The 23,163-nt window shown below is 30.8% G+C and overlaps 1 protein-coding gene across 2 annotated transcripts in view; it reads right to left on the minus strand.

Moving 5' to 3' along the window:
* Positions 1-20,369: 20,369 nt before the first annotated feature.
* LOC110032868 (DNA-(apurinic or apyrimidinic site) lyase) overlaps positions 20,370-23,163 on the minus strand; it is a 97,344-nt gene continuing 94,550 nt past the window's right edge. Inside the window, exons 9-10 of one of the 2 annotated variants that reach the window (XM_020736642.1) lie at positions 20,982-21,022; positions 20,861-20,911 (exon numbers count right to left, since the gene is read on the minus strand). In XM_020736642.1, the coding sequence (XP_020592301.1) occupies positions 20,994-21,022 (29 nt within the window). In that variant the 3' untranslated portion in view covers positions 20,861-20,911; positions 20,982-20,993. Of the gene's footprint in view, positions 20,912-20,981; positions 21,023-23,163 lie in introns of both variants that reach the window. The other variant, XM_020736641.1, reaches the window with a different exon arrangement.

Genomic DNA, 23,163 nt, shown 5'->3' on the forward strand with positions numbered 1-23,163 from the left:
GTAATACATAAACATATATGTATGGGTTGCCTCCCACAAAGCGCTTGGTTTAACATCATCAGGCCGACATACCATTTGTTTAGTTGGGTTAACTTAACATAAAAACTTCCTTAAATTGAGGTATGTGCCCTTCATATTAGTGTTTCAAATGAGGCCCATTAAACTTTAAATATCTTTACAGTGTTAGGAGCTTTAATAACAACAGTTCCATAATGATAAACTTTAATCACTTTAAATGGTCCTAACCATCTGGATTTCATTTTTCCTGAAAAAAATTTCAATCTTGTATTATACAATAGAACTTCTTGTTCAGGTTCGAATTTCTTCTTAATAATCTTTCGATCATGCCATATTTTCATTTTCTCTTTATAGATTTTTGCATTATCATATATTTATTTCCTCAAGTTCATTGAGTTGCAATAATCTTTTCTCACCATCATCTTTTCGATTAAAACCAAATTCCTTAATAGCCCAAAATGCTTTATGCTCCAATTCTACTAGTAAGTGCCATGTTTTTTCCAAAAAACAATCTGTGTGGGGACATTCCTATAAGAGTCTTATAAGAAGTTATGTATACCCATAATTTAGTATATAGTCTAGCAGACCAATCCAATTTATAAGGAGTTACAGCTTTTTCTAAATGCGTTTAATATTCACGATTTGATATTTATGCTAGACCACTAGTTTGAGGATGATAAACAATAAAGAATCTATGCATTATATCATATTTCTTGATTAATTTTTGATTATCTTATTATTGAAATGAGATCCTCCATCAATAATGATTGCTCTCGACCATTCCATATCTTGTAAAAATATTTTTAATTAAAAATTTAGAAACACTTTGAGCATCACATCTAGGTACAACAATGGCTTCAATCCATTTTGACATATAATCCACCGTAAGTAATATATATAAGTTTCCAAATGAAGACATAAATAGTCCCATAAAATCTAATCCCCACATATAAAAAATTTCAAGTTTCAATGTGTAATTTAGATGTATTTCATTTCTTCTAGATATATTTCCTACACGTTGACATCTATCGCATGTTTTAATATATTCATTAACATCTTTAAAAATAGTAAACAAATAAAATCCAGCTTGTAAAATTTTATATGCAGTTCTATTTATTTCCAAATTTAGAACCATGTCCAAATTTAGAACCATGGCATCTTTCAATTATCTGCTGAGTTTCTTCATAAGGCACACATCTTCTAATAATTAGATCTGTACATTGTTTATATAATTATGGGTAATCCAAAAAATAGTCTTTTGAATCATATATAAATTTCTTTAATTGTGGATTTTTTATATCAGGTGGTAAAATATTACTTACAATATAATTTACTATATCAGCATACACATCCATTTCATAAATACTATATAAATGTTCATCAAGGAAATTTTCTAAAATTTCATTTGCAAAATTAGTTAATATTTCTATTTTTATTTTAGATAAATGATCAGCTATTTGATTGTCATTTCCATTTCTATCAACTACAATAAAATCAAACTCTTGCAACAGAAGTATCCATCTAAATAATCTTGTTTTAGCATCCTTCTTTTGCATTATGTATTTAATAGTAGAATGACATGTATGCACTATACATTTAGTTCCAATTAAATAAGGTCTAAATTTATCAAAGGCATAAATAATAGTTAATAACTCTCTTTCAGTAGTAGTATAATTAATTTGAGCATCATTTAGAGTCTTACTAGCATAATATATAACTTTAAAAACTCTATCGTGCCTTTGTCCTAATACAACCCCAATAGCACAATCACTAGCATCACATTATTTCAAATGGTTTTTCCCAATCAGGTGGTACTATTATAGGTGCAGTGACTAATTTTTTCTTTAATAATTCAAATTCTTTTATGTATTCCTCATCAATCAAATTTCGTATCCTTTTCTAAAAGATGGCATAGCGGCTTAGTTATTTTAAAAAAAAAATTTATATAGCGCCTGTAAAAACCAGCATGTCCTAGAAAACTTCTCACCCTTTTAACACTAGTAGGAGGTGGTAATGTTTCTATAACTTGGATTTTTGTAGGATCTACCTCCATGCATTTTTAAAAATTTTATGCCCAAGTACAATACCTCCTGCAACCATAAATTGATATTTTTCCCAATTTAACACTAAGTTGATTTTTTCACATACTTCCTGAACTTTTTCTAAATTGTTAAGACATAACTCAAATGAAGTCCAAAATACAGAAAAATCATCCATAAAAACTTTCATTCCATATCCTATAAAATTGCTAAAAATTGACATCATGTATCTTTAAAATGTTGCAGGTGCATTACATAGTCCAAAATGCATTCTACGAAAAGCAAACGTTCCATATGTGCTTGTATATGTTATTTTCTCTTGATCCTCTGGAGTAATTGAAATTTGGTGATAACCAGCATATCCATCTAAAAAAAAATAATATTTATTTCCAGCCAATCTATCCAACATTTGGTCTAGAAAGGGTAAAGAAAATTGATCTTTTCTGGTGGTCATATTTAATTTTCTATAATCAATGCTAATTCGCCAACAAGTTACTTGTCTTATTAGTATTAATTTATTTTCCTCATTTTCTTCAACAATCACTCCTTTCTTGGAACATAGTGAATTGGGCTTACCCAAGTACTATGTGAAATAGGATATATAATTCCAACATCTAACCATTTTAAATCTCTTTTTTAACAACTTCTTTCATTATTGGGTTTAATCTTCTCTGAGGATCAACTTTTGGTTCATATTTTTCATCTAATAAAATTTTGTGCATACAAATTGAAGGACTAATTCCTTTAATATCTGCTAAAGTCCATCTAAAAGCTTTTTTATACTTTTTCAACATTTCTATCAACTTCTATTCTTGAATTTCAGTTAACTCAGAAGATATAATAACAGGAAATGTAGATGATTCTCCTAAAAATATAAACTTTGAAAAGGTAGGTAATATCTTTAATTCAAGTTAAGGCGGTTTAATACTTGAAGGAATAAGATTTTTACTATCGTTTTCCAACAAGTCTAACATTTCAAATTTGCCCTGAATATAATCCAAATCTTCTTCTTTCATTACATCTTCATTCTAAAAAATTTTTCCTTGCTTTAATTTATTTTTGAACTCATTCTTAACATGTTCATTACTCAGATAATCAGCTACTTCCATCCAGAAACATTCATTATCTTTTTATTTTGCAGGAAATTTCAACTTTTGCTATATTAAATTTTACTCTTGATCATTAACTCTCATTATTAACTCTCCTTTTTGCACATCTATTACAACACCTCCTATTGTAAGAAATGGTCTCCCTAAAATAATAGGAATCTCTTTATCTTCCTCCATATCCAATACTATAAAGTCTACAGGGAAAATAAATTTATCCACTTTTACTAGTGCTTCCTCTATAACTTCTTTTGGATAAATTATTGATTGATCAGCTAACTGAAGAGTTACAGTAGTAGGGGAAATTTCTCCTAAATCTAAACATTTAAATATCGATAAATGCATAAGATTGATACTCACTCCTAAATCACATAAAGCTTTTCCATAAAACTTTTTGCCAATTGCACAAGGTATAGTAAAGCTACTAGGATCTTTTATTTTTTAGGAAGCTTTTTTTGAATAATAGCACTACACTCTTCACTAAGTGCAACGGTCTCATAATCTATAAACTTCCTTTTTTTCTTTAGTACATCCTTCATAAATTTTACATAACTTAGCATTTGTTCCAAAGCTTCAACAAAAGGAATATTTATCGTTAACTTCTTAAGGATTTCCAAAAATTTTGTAAAAAATTTTGTAAATTATTCCAAAAATTTTGTAAATTATTTATCTTTATTCTTCCATTTCAGTCTTTGAGGAAACGGAAGTAATTGTTTTTCTAAATAAACCTGTGTTTGTTCATTTTCATGTTGATCATTTTCCATTTTTTACTTCTCTTCATCAACTTTAGTTTCTCTTTAGATCCCTATTTTAACTTCTTTTCCACTTCATAATTGAATAACTTTAATTTCTCTTTATTTTGATCTTTTAGATTAACTTCTACAGTACTTGGGCCTATTACTAAGTGCAGTAGCAATATGTCCTAACTGATTTTCAATATTTCTAATAGCAGTCCCTTGATTCTGTATTTGATTTCTCATATTCAACATCACTTCTCCATCGTCAACTTCTTTTCCTTAACTTGTGGGTTAGGGTTGGAGTTAAATCTCGGAGGATAATAAGGTTGATAATTAGGATTTCCTTGATTGTTCAAATTTCTGGATAGATTCACAGAATTTTTATAATTATTCTAACTAAAATTAGGGTGATTTTCCATCCAGGGTTAATATAGTTTAATATTATAAAATTTAGAGTGGGGATTGTTATTTTGATTATTTATAGTATTTAAAGTTTTGTAAGATGATTGAGTATCAATAATCTGTCCTAGTGAATTTTCCTCTAATACTGAGTGTATTTGAGAATAGCTCACTCCCATTTGATCAATCTTTTTAGAAATAGCAGCAATTTGAGATGCCAAAATAGACATTGCATCAGAATCATGAATACCGGCTATTCTCTTAGGATTTACCCTTTCAGAGGCCATTGAAAATTGTTAGTAGTCATTTCTTCAATTAAAGAATATGCTTCATCAAAATGTTTTGACATTAATGATCCACCTGTAGCATAATCTATAATAGATCTAAGTGATCCTACTAATCCATTGTAAAAAGTTTGAATTACTAACCAATATGGTAAAACATAGTGTGGACACTTTCTTAAGAGTTCTTTAAATCATTCTCATGCTTCATAAATATATTCCCCTTCAAACCGAGGGTAGAAAATATTTAGCCAAGAATTTTTGTGATAGTTCTCCTCAAGTTCTAATAGATTCAGGTGCTAATAAATTTAACCAAGCCTTGGCTTTATCCCTCAATGAAAAAGGAAAAATTCTAAGCCTAACAGTATCATTAGACACTCTGTCATATTTAAATGTAGCACAAATTTCAAGAAAACTAGCAATGTAAGTTAGGATCTTCAGTAGGTGTTCCTCAAAACTGATTATTTTGTATCATTTGAATAATAGCAGGTTTAAGCTCAAATGAATTAGCAGCAACATCAGAATTTTGAATAGTCAAGTGAAGTACATCTGTTGCCGAATTCGCATAATTTTTTAAAGGTCTTTGTTGATTCTCATTTATTGGATTATCTAAGTTATTTGCCATTTCTTTTAAATTTTTAATTTTCTCTTTGTTATTTTTGAATTTTTCTAATAGTTCATTCTAATTCTGAATAGTAAGGTACTAAACATTCAGATCCAATATTTCGCATAAACAAAAAAAGTAAGCAAAGTAAAATTCTGAAAAATGAACACTTCTAAATAAAAATATATTTCTTTTTGGATTTTTAATTTTTTTTGTATTTTTATGGTATATTTATTATCTTTAAATTTCTAAACTTATCAAAACTATTTAATTTAACTGTTAACTTCCCCGACAACAGCGCCAAAAACTTGGTCCCGATTTTTATATATGTAAGGATTTATGAAGTTGACACCACAACGAAGTAAAAAACATGATCCGTGTACTAAAAGTAAGTTGTGTAAAATATATATAAGTATAGGCAGTTATTAATGGGATTCTACACAATTTTACGTATTGTTATCAAGTAATAATGGGCTTTCTATTTAAGCCCTAAATATAGATCCCATGGGGAAGTTTTAAATTTGCAATGATAAATTTTACTAGGATATTCATAGAAATTCAAATGAAAATACTGTCACTAATTTTGAATGTTAAGACAAAAACTAAATTACTTAACTATTAGCAAAACAGAAATGCAAGATTTAAACAGTAACTACTAATCTACTAACTATGTTTATGTAATGAAGATTTCTTACGTGAAAAAGCATTCTTTCCACTACAATGAGGTTTTGGTGAAATGAGATGTAATAAATATTTATATTATGTATTGTGCCAAATAGGAGTAATTTTAATTCTCTACCCTGATACAGTGCATAGAAAATCATTGGTTAATCTTAGATTTAGTCCCTAAATTCGTGGCTAGGCTAGGATAATAGCGGCTCTCACTCCAGAGTTCCCACTTCACTTCACCTGAAGGCTAACTCCCGCTTTAGTTTAAGCCCGAATTGGGGATTTTAGTCTGTCACCCTAAAGATTCTCTAATTTTACACCCAACAAACAATATTTCTCTATTTATTCGCACTTAATTCCATGAATAAATTTCTTCTCCATGAAATCAAATATGATCCTCACTTTGTTGTAGAACTCATACTCCATTTCCCGGTTCATATGTTTCACAATGCATTTTAACAATTAAATTGGCCAAATCAAAAAGTAAATTAAGTTCAGACTTGAAAAATCATCACAATTTATTTATATTTTAATATTAGCACATCCATATTATCTCTTCATTTCATCATATCTCAAAGTAAGAAGAAAGATAGAGGAAACTACTCAGAATTCATGAGAAAGATACAATAAAACACAAATTTCATATATAAAAGAAAGTTCATACAATACTAATAAACAAACAACACTTATCTGAAACTCTTTCTCAAAGCAAATCCCTTATACCCATTCCTTAGAAATGCAAGAAGAAGATATCTCTCACTTTTTCCCTTCTCCAACACTCTTACAGAAAGTTTGACACTTAATGTCACGACACAAAATTTAAATTATAAAAGAAAACTCACTAATTAACTCTAATGTGGTGGTGGAATGAAAGTGGTGGTGGAATGAAAATGGACTGGAATGAAAATGGACTATGAAGAATGGCGAAAAAGGAGCGTGGTGGAACGTTGTGGAGCAAAAAGGACCATGAAGGAGGGAAGGAGTGAAGGAGTCTAGGAGTGACGGAGTGAAGGAGTCTAGGAGTGAAGGAGTCTGTTTCCTGATGAATTTCGGCCCCAAATAGTGCTTAGGTTCGGTTCTCCAAGAGTTTCCTCTAAAAACTCTTCAAAAATCATTCAAATACATCTAATCTTCTAGAAACAGGGGCTAAACAGACAATGGAGTCGTCGATGCCAATGTCCCACAATTTAATTCACTGTTCTCTGTTTAAAGGCGTCGTCGGCGCTCTTGTGGCACCATCGGTGCTGAGTAAAATTCTCATTCTGTTATGTTATTCTGCACCGTTGGCGTTGCCCTTGGCGGGATCAACGCTAAGTATTTCTTCAAAAACGTCATTTTGACTCCAAATTCCAACCTTTTTGCTTCATTTTTGCTTTAAGTCCTAAAAATCAACAACCTGCAAGAAAACATCAAAATACCATCCATTAAAGTGTAATATCACTAAAAATAAGTAAAAATATGGTTCTAAAAATGCATATATTTTCGGTGTATCACACTCCCCATTGAGTGTTTAAATGAATCTAGACACTTAGAAAAGCATTTGGATGAAGGAATGTGTCTCTTGGATTGAAAGGGTGTGTCTTTTAGATGAAGGGATGTGTCTCTTAGAGAAAGGAGGGGTTTTGTGTCTCTTTAAATAAGGGGGGTTAGCGCCTCTCATAGAGAAGAATAAGAAGTTAGGAAGAGCTTTAGAAGGATTTGTTAGAGAGTTTGGTGTGAGTTTATGGAGATGTAGATTTCTCCATTTTCTGGAGAGATTGGCGAGGGATTTTGAGAGATATGATTAAGGAAGTATGAGCAGCACATGGATTGATAGAAGTATTTGTTGGAGAGATTTTTCGTCTTTCTTTCAAAGGAAAAAAACTAAGTATTGTGTTTTCATTATCTTATAATTTTTGTAAACACTTTTTAGTGGATTTTCATTGATTTAGATGAAATTTTCTGTTGTGTTTTATCCATGCTTCGTAAGTAGTTTTCTTTACTCTTTTATTTTAATATGAAGTAGTGGCATTGGTAAGAAAATTTATTTTAAGATAGAACTATTTTTATTTTAAAATAAAAATATTTCTATCATTTTTCAACTAAGTTCTTTTACAAGTGATCAGTTTACCAAGTAAGTTAAGATTCTGTGAAAAGACAATTAAATTTATGAAATAAGAAAATTTCTAAGCAAATCTAAATTCCTAAACATGTATCTAATTCATTACGAAAGAAAAGTAAAATGAAGATAATGATATAAGCAGTAAAAGGATTGATGGAATTATGAAATAAACTAAGTGCAAACAAGAAACATATGTCTACCTACGCTCCTTTGAGCATATATGTACGCTTAGTATTCTATTAGTTTTTTGCAACTATTTCTCACCTAGAAACTTCTAATAGAAATAGATCATGAATTATATTTCCTTAAAAATTGCATATCCACCCATACTACTTCGCAATAGCCAACCAGACATTATGAGTGCACTCTAGTTACGAGATCACTGCTCTCTAAAGTGTTAGTTTCACTTACAACAGATTTTAACATAACCTATTGCCACTTAAGTTATATCAATGAAGCGAAGGAGAAATTTCTCATCACATTAAAATAAAAATAGTTCTATCATTTTTCAACTAAGTTCTTTTATATCATCCCTACATGTTTAGGAATTTAGATTTTCCTAGAAATTCTCTTATTTTATAAATTTGATGGTATTTTCACGGAATCATAATTTACTTCTTAATTTATTTTAAAAATAGTAAATTCATTTCCTTAATATTTTTTTCTAAATATCTTAACTTTAGTTTCATAATTTTTACTAACTTTTCTACTAAGTTCTTTTATATCATCCCTAAAAATCAAAATTTTAGTATCTTAAAGATAACACCCCATGCCACATGTCATTGAAAATGTGATATCAAATTAAATACAAGCTACTGAGGAAAAATAAAGTTAAGTTTTAAAAATTGTTTTTTATATTCCCCCCCCCCCCCCCAAACTTGATTTTTTAAAAAGTTTAAAACATTAGGGTGCATATCAAATATGAAGAAAGATAAACTTAACAGAATTATCTATCACAGGGCTCCACAACAAAAAAACATTTCAGGTACAAGTAGTAAAAATAAGTGTGTATAGTAGTAAATCTTAAATCAATATGTATAGCAGGAAACTTACAAAGCAAAAGACTACTCTAACGCAAAGGCAATACTACATAAAATGGAGCAAATAAAAAATTTTAAAATGTTTTTTTCCCCCAAAATTGATTTTTAACATGTATAACATTCAGTACAGAAAATATAAGCAGGAAGAAAAATAGTTCAGAAATTTTATCTACCATCAATGTCTATCAGAAAAATCTACAAGTATTCATCAAGACAAAACAATATGCAACTTGAAGAAAATCTAAACTAAACATGTCAACATGAAATTAAAATAAAGAAAATTCTACTCACATAATAAGTATCAGCATAGAAATATATATTTAAGTATTTTTCAAGTCCTATATACAGTTTTAACACAACACACATTATAAATGAGGTTAATTCTTCCTTGAACTCATCACATCTCACTACCTTACTCCCAATTTCTAACGAAGTCACTACACTAATAAATTGAGTACTTAAAAATGATTTTATAGAGTATATTACCATAGATACAATTATCGCTGATGTATTGGCTCACGTGCACCAACCTCAGGCATTGTCATATCTCTTTAAGTAAGCACCTCTAATTATTATAAGGATACTTTAAGATTATCCACATGTTGCTCGTCAAGTAAGTTCATGACCTACCAAATGGAAGTAAGGTCAGAGAAATGAAGTTTCATAATCGGGATGGAACTATCATTGTCCAAACTCAAGATGTCTCCTATAAAACTCAAATTTGGTTGAGATCCAAGTCACAGTGTACTCGTTAATCCAACTATTATAAGAGAACATCAACGACTCTAGACACAATTAAAAGTTACTGAATCACCTCACTCATGACTCATCAAATTGAAATCAAATCACTAACAATCAAAACATTTATCAATCATCATTCAAACTGAACAATCCATACTAAAGCAAACTCAATACAACACAAACAATCACAACTTATAATCATAATAAATCTAATCACACTGATAACCATGGGTTGCCTCCCACGAAGTGTTAGGTTTAACGTCACCAGTTTGATAAAAGGATCTCCTTTTGGATCAAATTTCCATTTAATTAAACACAAATCAATCACCCAATCTTTTCCTAATACTGGGATTCTTACGAAATCCTCAAATTTTAGGTTTTCATTTAACTTTTCAAATTTATTCCAATTATTGTTCCTCAAGTTTTTTTCTAGATCCAATATTCTCCTTCTGGTATTATCAATTTGCATATTAATATTATTCTTAGAATTCATAAGAAATGGATCTCTATATGATAATTCCAAGTCTCTTAAATTTTGAGTTAGATTCTCCCTTGATGACTCAGACCTAAATCAAATTCCACTGGGATATTCTTCAGTCTCAAGTTATCCTCTAATTCATCTCATTTGTACTGATTATATGGTAGAGGAGGTCTTTCTATTTTTAACTTATTTGATGAAATAGGTTTTTTTTTATTCCTTAAGAATTTTTGCATTGGTCTTTCAATCTCCATTTCCTCATTTCTTAACTTAAGGTACTTTTGAAATATATCCTCTAATTCTCTTTTAATTTTGTATTTTGCTAATTTTATCTTGCTCACAATTATTCTCCTTATGGTTTACTCAGGGTCACTTGGTGAAATAGCAGGAGAATTAATATTAATTGAGTCAACAATCAACCCCAGTTGGTTTTCTATATTCCTTATAGCAGCCCCTTCACTTTTCAACTGACTTTCCATTTGATAAACAACCTCTTCTATAGACATCTCCTTCTCCTCATATGGTGGGTTAGAGTTAAATTCAAAAGGAAAAGAAGGTCCAAAGTTATAGCTTTCCTGATTATTCCAATTATGTAAAGGATCATCTTGCTTATAATCCCATGATTGGTTTCTTCCTTCATAATTTTTACTCCAGTTAAAGTTGGAAGGAATCTCCCAGCCTGGGTTGTAGTAATCAAAATAAGAATTAATTGAGTGATTGTCTATCTCATGCGTAGTGTGAAAAGAGTTAGTGTCAACCAAATGTCCAAATGAGTTTTATTCAATCAATAAAGGTTCTTGAGTTTGACACATTCCATAATGATCAAACTTTCTTGAAATATCTACAACCTGAGAAGTTAAAATATTTAGCATATCATCTTCATAATCATTCATCATTTCTACAATAGCTTCTAAAGATCTTTTTCAGTTTCCTAATCCTCCTAACACTATTCTCTATTTCTGAGTCATATGATTCAAGGTCTGCAACTCCTAAACTACACATACAAATCCAGAGACTTAACTATTATGATAGATATCAAGTGTGTGAAACACTTACAAATATTTTAGGTATTTTTAAATTTTCTTATATTTTTAAAATAAATACACAATAATTAAATAGATTTATAATAGCATTAAATTTTCCAGCTAAAAATTTTCCTAAAGTTCTTGTTAAAGCTTCCCCGACAACACGCCAAATACTTGATCTGACCCACAACTACACTGTGATTTTTCTTTCAAAAGATGGTAAAAAACTTGACCCCAATTTATATTTAGCGGCTAATGTGCAAAATCTAATTATAAAATTTAGAAAATAGTTTAAACGCTTAGGGTATTATGGAAGTTTATGCATCATTTCAAGTAATATAGAAGTTTCTTTTAAAACCCAGAGTATCGATCCCATAGAGAAGCGAGGTAAGAAAGCCCTTAGGTGAAATACTAGTCTACTACTAATAAATCTTAAGTTGGAAGGTAGATTAAGATGGTGTTTTATCTAACAACTACTCTTAAATGAAAATATTAAATGTAAGGATAACAACTATTCCTAAATGCAAATATTAATTCTAGAGAAAACTTATCTGAATTAATTGTTTCAAAGAATTTTGAGAAGTTAAAGGCTACCCCTCTCAAGCAATGACCTAGGTAATGCATAGGAATGAAATGCTTAAAATATAATGTTGGAGTGACAAATAGGAGCATACCTATTCTTTTCTCCCTTAGATTATGTAAAAAGCATTGGCTAATCTAAAGTTGGTGTTGATATGTATAGTAGTGGTGGGTAGGTTCTACTCTCTCACTCCTAGATTATCTACTGTGCCCTCTCTATAGGACCTACTAGTGTCCCTTAGTTCTAATATCTAGACCAAATTGATAAAAGATCTAGCCTGTCACCCTAGAAACACAAATTCTATGCCTATAAAATCTTATCTCCCTATTTATTTGCACTCCCCCTCGGACGATTGCCACTGCTCTTTCCCAAGTGAAATGTGGTACTCACTAGTTGGAGAAATCTTAGCCCTCTCGAGTCTATAAGTTTCTCAACAAATTTTAACAATACAAGTGATCAGTTTATGAAGTAAATTAAGATTCTATGAAAATACCATCAAATTTATGAAATAAGAGAATTTTTAAGCAAATCTAAATTCCAAAAAGGGATAGTGAAATTCAAAATCATTAAAGGTCTATCCGGATATAGTAATCCTCACCTGAAAAGAAAAAGAAAGGATTAAAAAGATCCTGAATGAAAAAGATAAAAAAAAGATAAAAAAGAAAAAAAAAGAAAGAAAAGAAAAGAAAAGTATGAAAAAGGGAGGAGAAGCTTGAGGAATAAGACCTAACTAAAAATTAGTTTCACTTGAAATTTTTGAAGGAAGAAAACTAAAGATAAAACCTTTGCTTAATTTTTTAAAGTAGTAGTAAAAATAATTTTCAATATAGAAGTAATAAATTTTGAAATTAATATGTTTTAAAGAATCCCAAGTTTGGAAAAAACTCAATTAAGTATGAATTAAATAGAAAATTAGTATTCCTAAATTTAACTAAATGTTCTGATACCTTAGATTTCATCCACTTTATTAGAAATTCTTCTAAGTTGGACTCTAACATTTCTAAAACAAAATTTTAGGTTCTGAAAGAAACCCACAACCGCAAGTAAACAATTTTACTTTTTAAAGTTATAGTGTTACTTGAGGACAAGTAACATTTATATTTGAGGATATTGATCCACCTAAAAATTACTTATTTTTAGTGTATATTTCATGATCATTTTATGTCTACTTTTAATGATATTACACTTTAAAGGAAGTTATTTTGCATGTTTTTTCTTCAGGTAAGAGAAATGGTCTTTTAGCGAAAATTAAGCAAAAACGGTGTCATTTGGAGTCAAATCGAGCACAGAAGAAAATTCTAACTTAGCACATTTTGATATGTCTTTCTATGCTTAATCTACTTTACATTTATCTTAATCTAAATCTACTTTACATTTATCACATATTTTTGAATAAAATTACACTTTAAAGAAAAGTTATTTTTATGTCTATCTTGTAGGTATATCAATTTGAAGCGCAATAGAATTGAAACGGTGCGAAATGGAGTTGAAACGGAGTAAACGGGGCAAAATGGTGGAGCTGCCTGCAAGGTGGCACCTAAGCACTCAAAACTGGCGCCTAGGCGCCATTGACGATGAGAAAATGACACCTAGGCACCAAAAATGGAGCTTAGGCGCCAGAAACCATACAGGGGTAGTTTTGAACGATTTTTGGTGGTTTTGGGATGTTCTGAAAGCTTCTGGATGTTTTGCATGCCCCGTTGAGTGTTTAAATGAATATAGACACTTGGAAAGGCTCTTGGATGAAGGGATGCATCTCTTGGAGTGAAAGGGTGTGTCTTTTGGATGATAATATGTGTTCCTTTCAGAAAGGAGGGGTTTTGTCTCTTTAAATAGGGGGGTTAGTGCCTCTCATGGAGAAGAATAAGGAGAGTTTTAGGAGAAGTTTAAGAAGGATTTTAGAGTGATTTTGGTGTGATTTTATGGAGATGTAGATTTCTCCATTTTTTGGAGAGATTGGTGAGAGGTTTTGGGAGATATGATTAAGTATGAGCTGCACATGGATCGATAGGAGACTATGTTAGAGATATTTTTCATCTTTCTTTCAGAAGAGAAAGCTAAGTATTGTGTTCTTCATTATCTTGCAATTGTTGTAAACACTTTCTAGTGAATTTTCTTTAATTTAAATGAAGTTTTTGTTATGTTTTATCCATGCTTCATAATTAGTTTTCTTTACTCGTTTCTTTTAATATGAAATAGTGGCATATGTATAAAAAATTATTTTATGATAGAATTGCTTTTATTTTAATGTGATGAGTAATATCACCTTCGCTTCATTGATATAACTTAAGTGGCAATAGGTTATGTTAAAATCTATTGTAAGTGAAACTAAGACTCGGGAGAGGGGTGATCTCACAACTAGAGTGCACTCACAATGTACGATTGGCTATTGCAAAATAGTGTGGACAACAATGCAACTTTCAAAGAAATATAATTCATGATCTATTTCTGTTAGAAGGTTCTAGGTGACAGATAGTTGCATAAAACTAATCGAATATTAAACATGCTTATATGCTCGAAAGAGGGTAGGTAAACATATGTTTCTTGTCGGCACTTAGTTTATTACATAATTCTATCAATTCTTTTACTTCTTATGTCATATTCTTCATTTTACTTTTCTTTTATAATGAATTGGATACATATTTAAGAATTTATATTTGCTTAAAAATATTATTATTTCATAAATGTGATGGTATTTTCACGGCTCTTAATTTACTTTTTTAATGGATCACTTGTATTGTTAAAATTTGTTGAGAAACTTATACACTCGAAAGGGCTAAGATTTCTCCAACTAGTGAGTACCACATTTCACTTTAGAAAGAGCAGTGGTGATCGTCTGAGGGGCAGTGCAAACAAATAGGGAGATAAGATTTGATGGGCGTATAATTGGTGTTTATAGGGTAACAGACTAGATTCTCTTATTAATTTAGTCTAGAGATTAGAACTAAGGGCCACTGGTAGACCCTATAGAGAGGACACGGTGGATGATCTAGGTGTGAGAGACTAGAACTTGCCCAACACTACTATACATGGCGACACCAACTTTAGATTATCCAATGTTCTTTACACAATAGAAAGAAGTAAAGAATAGATATGCTCCTATTTGTCACTGCAACATTAGTATTTCATTCCTACACATTATCTAGGTCATCGCATAAGAAAGGTAGTCTTTAACAACTCAAAATTCTTTGAACTAATTAATCCAGATAAGTTATCTTTAGAATTAATATTTTCATTTAGGAATAGTTATTATCCTTACATTTAATATTTACATTTAGGATTAATTGCTACATAAAACACCATCTTAATCGACCTTCCAACCTAAGACTTGATAGTAGTAGACTAGGATTTTGCGAGGTGCTTTCTTACATAACTTTTATGTGGGATTCATACTCTGGTCTTTAAAAACCCTATATTACTTGAAACGGTCTGTATACTTGTGTAGTACCTTTAGTGTCTAAACTATTTTTTAAATTTTATTACATTTCAATTTTGCTTACTGGCCTCTAAGTATAAATTAGGGTCATTTTTTTGCTATCTTATGAAAGCTAAATTACTGTGTAATTGTGGGTCGGGTCACCCCCCACTCTTCATAAATTCTCAAGATGAACCAAAACTTTCAATCTTTAATTTTATTCTTCGGATCAATCTGATGAAACTTTTGAGTCGACCTAAATACAACGAAACAATCGGGCTCCACTCTAAAAAAGACCATGTACAAGAACCACTCTAAAGATTAAGGGATCTTCATATGTCAAAACTAGATGTAAAGGTCATCACAACCACGATTGAATTTGGCATTATCTGTGTGGGGATGACTCTGTAATGGTTGATAATCAATTGAATCTCATGACCAAAAGGTAGTCAAGGATCCACCCAAAACTGATCCCGATATAAGATTAGATCATCACCAAAATAATTTGTCTTCCTAACCTCTGGATCCACCGCCTTAAGCTCTATACTTATGTTGTATATAAAAGTATATTTCATAAGCTCTGCATCAAATTATTTTAAGGATAGACCTTTTGCTCGTTGGCATCAAACCACATAGATGCGTAGAGTACTAGAAAGCCATGAGAAATGCTTGAAGTAAACCGACCCAAAGGAGGGAAAAAAATGGCTGAAGAGATAGAAAAGGGAGATTTGAAAAGTTCAAACTCTTTTTTTCTTACTCTTATAGGCAATACATTAATGGAATTCAAAATGTCTCAAATAAGTACCTTAATCTCCAAAAACTTACACCAAATCATGTGAAATTCATGAAAGGAAAATAATAAATTTGGAAATTTGCAAAACTAAATTTTTATTTATGATAGGAAGTTTTTACATTGAGGTCATAAGACTTTGTTACATAACTCACTGATGAGGGTAGATTTAGTGTGTAAATTTTGCTAATATCTTTCAATATTACAAAATACACATGACAAATATAACAATTAATATGCAATATAATCCCAACAAAAATATCTTTTATGAAAATAATTTATCTTTAAAACTCTTTTTAAACTGTCAAATCCCCTTCAAAATCAACGCAAGTATACGTATCGCTCAAGTAATAAAGGGCTCTAATGGAGTCCTAGATATCAATTCCATAGAGAAGTTGGAAAAACCTATAAGTAAATTCTTAAAATTATTTTATAATTTAAAAATAAAAAAATAAAATTAAAGTGTGAACTTTAAATATTAACTACTAAACGAAATGCTATATAAAATGCAGTTGAAAGACAAAGTTAACTAACAAAAAACTAAACTTTCAAAAGTAAAATTACGAAAATTAAACAAAGTTTTTGTTGATGGAAGATTCAAATTTAAGAAAGCATCAAAAGAATATGAGAATACTTTTGAATGAGTATATGGATTATGAAGAAATTAAAATCATTTGAATATATATATATATAAAATGTTTTTTGTCGAATAGGAGAAATCTGATAGGGTAATTCCTATTCTTTATCCTCTGAGAGTGAATAATGAACATTGACTAATCTTAAGTTTGGTCCCTAATTTTGTGGTTAGGCTGGGAGGATACTAGCTACCACTCTAGAGCTCTCACTACTCCCTCACCTGAGGGCTAACATGCTTGCATTAGTTTCGCATCAGTTTCCAATCAACTAGACTAGACTAAATTGGGGGTTTTAATCTATCACCTTAAAATAATCTCCAATTTTGCATCCATAGTATATTTCTCTATTTATTTGCACTCAATTTCATGGATAACATACTCTCCCATGAAATCAAATGTGATTCTCCCTCTATTATAGAAATCATAGCCCTTTTCAGAACATATGTTTCTCAACTTGTTTTAACATTTCAATTGGCCAGATCGAAATGTAAATGAAGATAAGAGTTCAAATCATCATAAATTATTAACATTTAAAATCATAGAAAACAAAATCAATTCTTCACAAAACCATATTTCAAAGTAGTGAGAAGGATAAAAAAGGCTACTTGGAATTCATAAGGATACGACAAAACACGGATTTCATATATAAAAATAATTTTACAAAACAAAAGAAATAAAAGACATAACTTATCTCACAATCCTTCCCAAGCAAATCTCTAGAAGCTCTCTCAAGTCTTTCTCTCTTTCCAAGCTCACTCAAATTTCTCTTAGAAGTGTAATGAAGAAGAAAGAAGAAATCTCTCACATTCTCACATTCTCTTTCCTCTTACAACCCTAGAAGAAAATCTCCTCTTCTTCTCTCTTTGCCTTTCACGCCACCCCCACTTTCTTGTCCTTTTTGTCTCCCCTTTCAACTCCTTGAAATCTTTCTCTTTTATTTTGGGCTACCTCCTTTCAAAAAGAATTCAAAATTCCCTCAAAAATTCTCTCCAAAAGTCAACTCTTTCGAGTTCAAAAGATATGAACCACATAACATATTTAGATCAAAAGAAATAAAAAACAAAATGTTTTGTACGAAAAAACTGAAATTAAGGTGTTAGATTTGTAATATATAAGAGGCATTTACGTAAATATCGCCCAATTCCTATGTATTTGCATATCTAACACCTAAACTTTGCTTTATATTTAAAAAAAGGATTTACATCTCAAATTTTATATATTTATGGACATATCTTCTAAAACTTTATATTTACCTCTATATTAAATATTAATATTTAGATAATAAAAAATATTGTTAGTATTAACTTATTTAAATTCAATTGTGTTTTTCATGAAAAATATCTAAATGTGATTTAGTGATCCAAATTTTAGTTAAATAAGTATAATGATTTAGAGGCCAGATAATGTGTATATGCATATATATTAATGTGATCTGGATATTAACATATTATATAGATGCATATAAAATTTAAGTGTAAAATTATGGAAATATTCAAGAACTTGGTTATATGTAAATCTTGTACTCTTTCTCTTTTAGGATAAAAATTTCTAATAAAAACATAAACCAAGATATAAATTAATAAATAAATGAAAAAAAAATAGAAGTGTTCGAGAGGGTCCTCTTAAAAGTTCATGATTAGATAACATATACTACTACAAACCGTCTGTCGAATGCGATGTCGAATCTGTTTGACCACTTATTAATTTCTTTTCTTAAATCAAGATAAAAAATTGATTTCCTTATAACTAACATAATCTATATTGATAATAGAATTTACATTATGCATTATATAGCACCAATAATGAATTTATTTATTTTATTCTTCTAAAATAAATTTATTAACAATGTAATCAATAATTTTATAGAATAATTATTTTAACTTTACATTATAATTTATCTTTCCGTGAATCAATATTATTTTTTACTTCTATGAAATTTAATTTTACATAAATCACAAAAATTTCTCAATATTCACTATAATTAAATACATTCTTCCTTGAAATCAAACTTATTTATTTAAAAAAAAAAGAAAAAAAATATTTACTTTATCTTTGCTAATTATATATTGATTATAAAATTGAATTAGAAATCAGTTAATGAAAGATAGCTATAATACTGATGACGCAGTGTTTGCTTTATTGACAAACTCATTATTATTGTGGAAGAATTGCAGGTTGCAGGAAGAGCATCATTAGAGCTTAAATATACAAATGAAGAACATCGTGGATTTAACTAAAGGAATGAGCGTGTGTTGGACTCATACAAGAAGAGATGGAAACAGAGTTGCTAACTAGACAGCTAAGCTAGAGAGCTTTCTTACATATGCTGTTATTTCTACGAATGTTTCAATGGTTCTTAAGCATCTTGTGTATGCTGATTTACTTTAATATGTTTATTTGTTTTTTGTGTTTTTTTTTTTTTTTGGGTTCATAGGTGGAATGAAATGTATTTTTCAATTTTCATGGAGAATAGCCTTTGATTTTTCTTTTCTTGAGTGAGTTAATTAGGGTGTGTAGTATGTTCCTCTTGACTCTTACTGTATTGTTTAGTTGAAATAAAATTCCCTACAGGATTTATTAAAAAAAAAAAAGAAAGATGGCCATAATCACTTATATTTAGAAAACATTATCATATAATTTCAATAATAATGCAACATTCAACATTTTCAAATGATGGCCATACATTATATATTGCAAGTTTTTTTTCGAGCATCATATTTTTATTATCTTCATATTTAAATTTTCAAATTAAAGTTTCTATAAATTTATCATTACCAAACTCTAGTATATGGATGAAAATAAACCAAGTTATGAAGAAAATTAAATTATTGGACCAATCATTAGATAATGACACCTTAAAAAGATCTTGCTGCGTTGTACTGTTAATTAATTTATCTTAGTATAGTTATGAGCCATTTGCACAATAAAACAAAACTATTATGAAATCAAGCAACCTCTAAGTATGTCAAGGATTAAACTTGCCAAGGCAAATCATAAGTTATATATTTTCAATTCAAGCTTGAGCCAGCATAAGCCAACCTTTCAGGCCTGTTCATACCTGATTTATTTTTATTAATTGAATAAGTTTAAAAAACTCAATCAATATTTTATTTTCTATTAAAAAACTAACAAATAAATTAAAAATAGAAATGAGTACTTATTCTTAGAAATAATTTTACAAACCTAAATAAATAATTAGCTAAATAAATTTTAAATTAACAACCTATTTATATCAAATACATAACATGATGAGTTATAAATAAACTTTCATGACATGCAAGCACTATCAATTTAATTCATATAAAGAAACGTGCACTAAATTTATATGCATATTATATTAAACATGTAATTATGGAAATTTCAGTTAATTATTATTATTTTAAAAAAATATTATATATATAAAATATTTAACTTGTTAAACAATAATAAGCTTATACTTCAACAATAATAAATGAATTGAACAATATTTAAATTTTGTTCATTTGACTTTTGAGTTTTAATAAAATATTCAAACTTGTTTATTTACTAATTTGAACAAATATGATCGAATATGAATCAAGGCAAATTCAAATTATTCATATAATTACTCTTAATCTCTCTCTCTCTCTCTCTCTCTCTCTCTCTCTCTCTCTCTCTCTCTCTCTCTCTCTCTCTCTCTCTCTCTCTCTCTCTCTCTCTCTCTCTCTCTCTCTCTCTCTCTCTCTCTCTCTCTCTCTCTCTCTCTCTCTCTCTCTCTCTTGTTTTCCACTAACTTCTCTCTCAAGGTCAAAACAAGGTGTCAAATTTAGCAATAGAATCTCCACTATAATTGGGATTTTGAGATGATACCTCATTTGCAGTTTTGAGTGCAATATGCCAAAACCATAATTTGGCATTCATCTTCATTACAGATCAGATCATTATCTCATAATGTTATTGATGACTGCTAAGAAGCAAAAGATACGTATCAGTCTAGAGGAAGGACCAAAAAAAAAAAGAAAGAAAAATCAAGCACAAAGCCTAGAGGATGAGGAACATATTATGCATCGTACCTCATTCTAAAGCACTACAAAAATTACAATATCCTTGTTCCTTTCACACAACAAAATAATTAGCAATAAAACTTTGCCTCAAAAACAGATGATAATGATGCCCATGATATTTGAAAATTCAAGCCCTTCAAATCCAAAGTTTGCAAACATGCAAACCTGTGGATATTCAACTTAATTCTGAAAGTTCGAGTGAAACAGGACAGTGATCACTTCCACAAAAACCTGGAGAAAAATAAAAAGTGTGATTGCCAAAACCAGATAGAAAAAAAAAAAGAATAAGAAGAATGCTGACTCGCAAAAATCATCATTTGCATATCCTTGTATGATCCATGCCTACAAATTCAGAAAACTCATGTTGTTTTAGCTTTTTGTCAAAAGTGGTAAGTACAGTTTTTTTTTTTTTTTTTGTTAAACATGCCTTATTATTAGTGTTGGGCTGCAATTTAGATTTACATCAAGTAGATTTCTTAAATCTGATAAATCTGGTTTTATCTTCGAGAGTGGAGTTCGCAAATAAATTACCCTCACAATCGGATTTAATAAATCCATATTTATGTCAAGAAAGAGAAGGAACGCGAGGAAAAACAAACAGAACGCAGGAAAATTCGATTTAACAGAGCGTTGCATTTAATATTCAATTTTTTGGTGTTTGGCTTGATTTAAAATAAATCCATCATTAAATCCTACTAATAGTATGCTACCAAACACTACCTTGAGTTCTTTGTGGACCTCCTATACAGATTTTGAATTTAGACTTTCAGTCTCATTGTTCAGTATATAGTTATCTAATTTGTTGGTCTCAACTCTAAATAAACCTTAAGACCAAATAGAACATCGATATTCTTATATATGATCTATAGAAGGAAAGTTATGGTAGTTACTAGTTGCAAACAAGAATAATCAAAACAAGGCCACGGTGATTGTTGAATCCAAATCTGTCCGGAAGGCCTCCCTAAAGAATAAAGCGTTGGAAGGATGGTAGGGAGAGGGGAGAGCAATAACATAATAATGAACGATAAATTTGTGAAACCTTTAATTCATGAAATGAAACTATTTATAGAAATGGGTTGTACATTTACACACTATACTCCTAATGTACGTAGGTATGGCATGGCATGAGTATACTATTCCGTACATGAATATTACCCATGGGATCCATGGGTGTGGCCGGAAGGCTATGAGACCGAGTGGCCATGAGGTCGGATGGCCGTTTGTTGAAGGTCCACATCAATTGACTTGGAGCTGGAGGATCCGTTTCACTTCCTCGATTTTCCCCTCATCTGTCTGACATGTGTCGCTTCCTGGTACATGGGACTAGCCGACTAAGAGTGTAATCCTGGGTCGTCCTAGATAGATCCAGCGGGGCCATGTCACTTCCTCCGACATCCACGAGATGTCTCTGCAATTCGTGCTGGTCTATTTTCGATGTACATATTAGAGTTCCCCAATTCTTTTGCTCCTTTATAGAGACAATAGCGATTAGGACAAGAGAATCTAAATTTTGAGATAAGTTATGATATTTATGGCTATTTAGTGCGCAATAATTAATCACTTCTAATTTTGGTGCCAAGATTATTTGAAATGTGGTGTGTCTATTTATCTTTTGAGTGTGCTTTCAAATTCCTCTCCCATTTCTTAAGTGGTGTCGAGTATGGAATGGGGAAAGTTTCCAAAGTCCGTTGGTGAGGAAGCTCGAGCTTTGGTGTTCCTGACTATGAAGAAGTGGGCGAGATCTAGCTCAAAGATCGTGCAGCCAAGAAAACGCACCACAGCCGAGGCGAGGGATTCTAGCCTAGTGGTTGAAAAAAGATATTCTGACTCGAATAATGGCCGCTTCGCAGAAGGTTCATAGATGGCGGAGAGCGGCTTCCCAGTGAAGAAACGGCGTGTGATGGATAGGAACCGTCCGGAAGACGATTAGGCGGGCCAAATAACTCTTCCTCCGAGCTTTCCAGAGTTGAGGGAGGGAGTGAGTCAAGAACCTACCATTGACCTTTTTCTTCCGAAAGTGTAGGCAGCGAGCGAGCAGGGAGTTTCTCTCGTCCTTTTATGTCCATGGCCTCTCACTTCGCCTCCCAACACTCGTCGATGGGAAAGTAGGTCGGAGTAGAAACATTCTACTTCTGACCTGGACCTGTTGATGGACCCATCCTCAGGCAAGGGAACTAAGACTCCTCCCCTTCTCGAGCTAGGGCTCCAAAAATCTACATTGCGGTAGATTTTGAATCTGTTGAGGATTTTGTGTGCTCTGGAGGGACGCCTTGTGATACATCAGTGAGACTGGATCGGCATTCCAGACGGCATTCCAGAACCATATGTTCTGGCTCAGGTTTTGCTTTTTTAGGAGGGACTCCTTCGCTACGCATTGCTAGGGCTGCTAGAGGAGTTAACTACAATCCAAACTCGAGAAGATGCTCTTCAAAGGAAGATGATGTCTTTGAAGGATAAATTGTTGTCGTCCTAGAGGAAGTTTC

This window comes from Phalaenopsis equestris, unplaced genomic scaffold (assembly GCF_001263595.1).
Source record: "Phalaenopsis equestris unplaced genomic scaffold, ASM126359v1 Scaffold001042, whole genome shotgun sequence".
Lineage (NCBI taxonomy): Eukaryota > Viridiplantae > Streptophyta > Magnoliopsida > Asparagales > Orchidaceae > Phalaenopsis > Phalaenopsis equestris.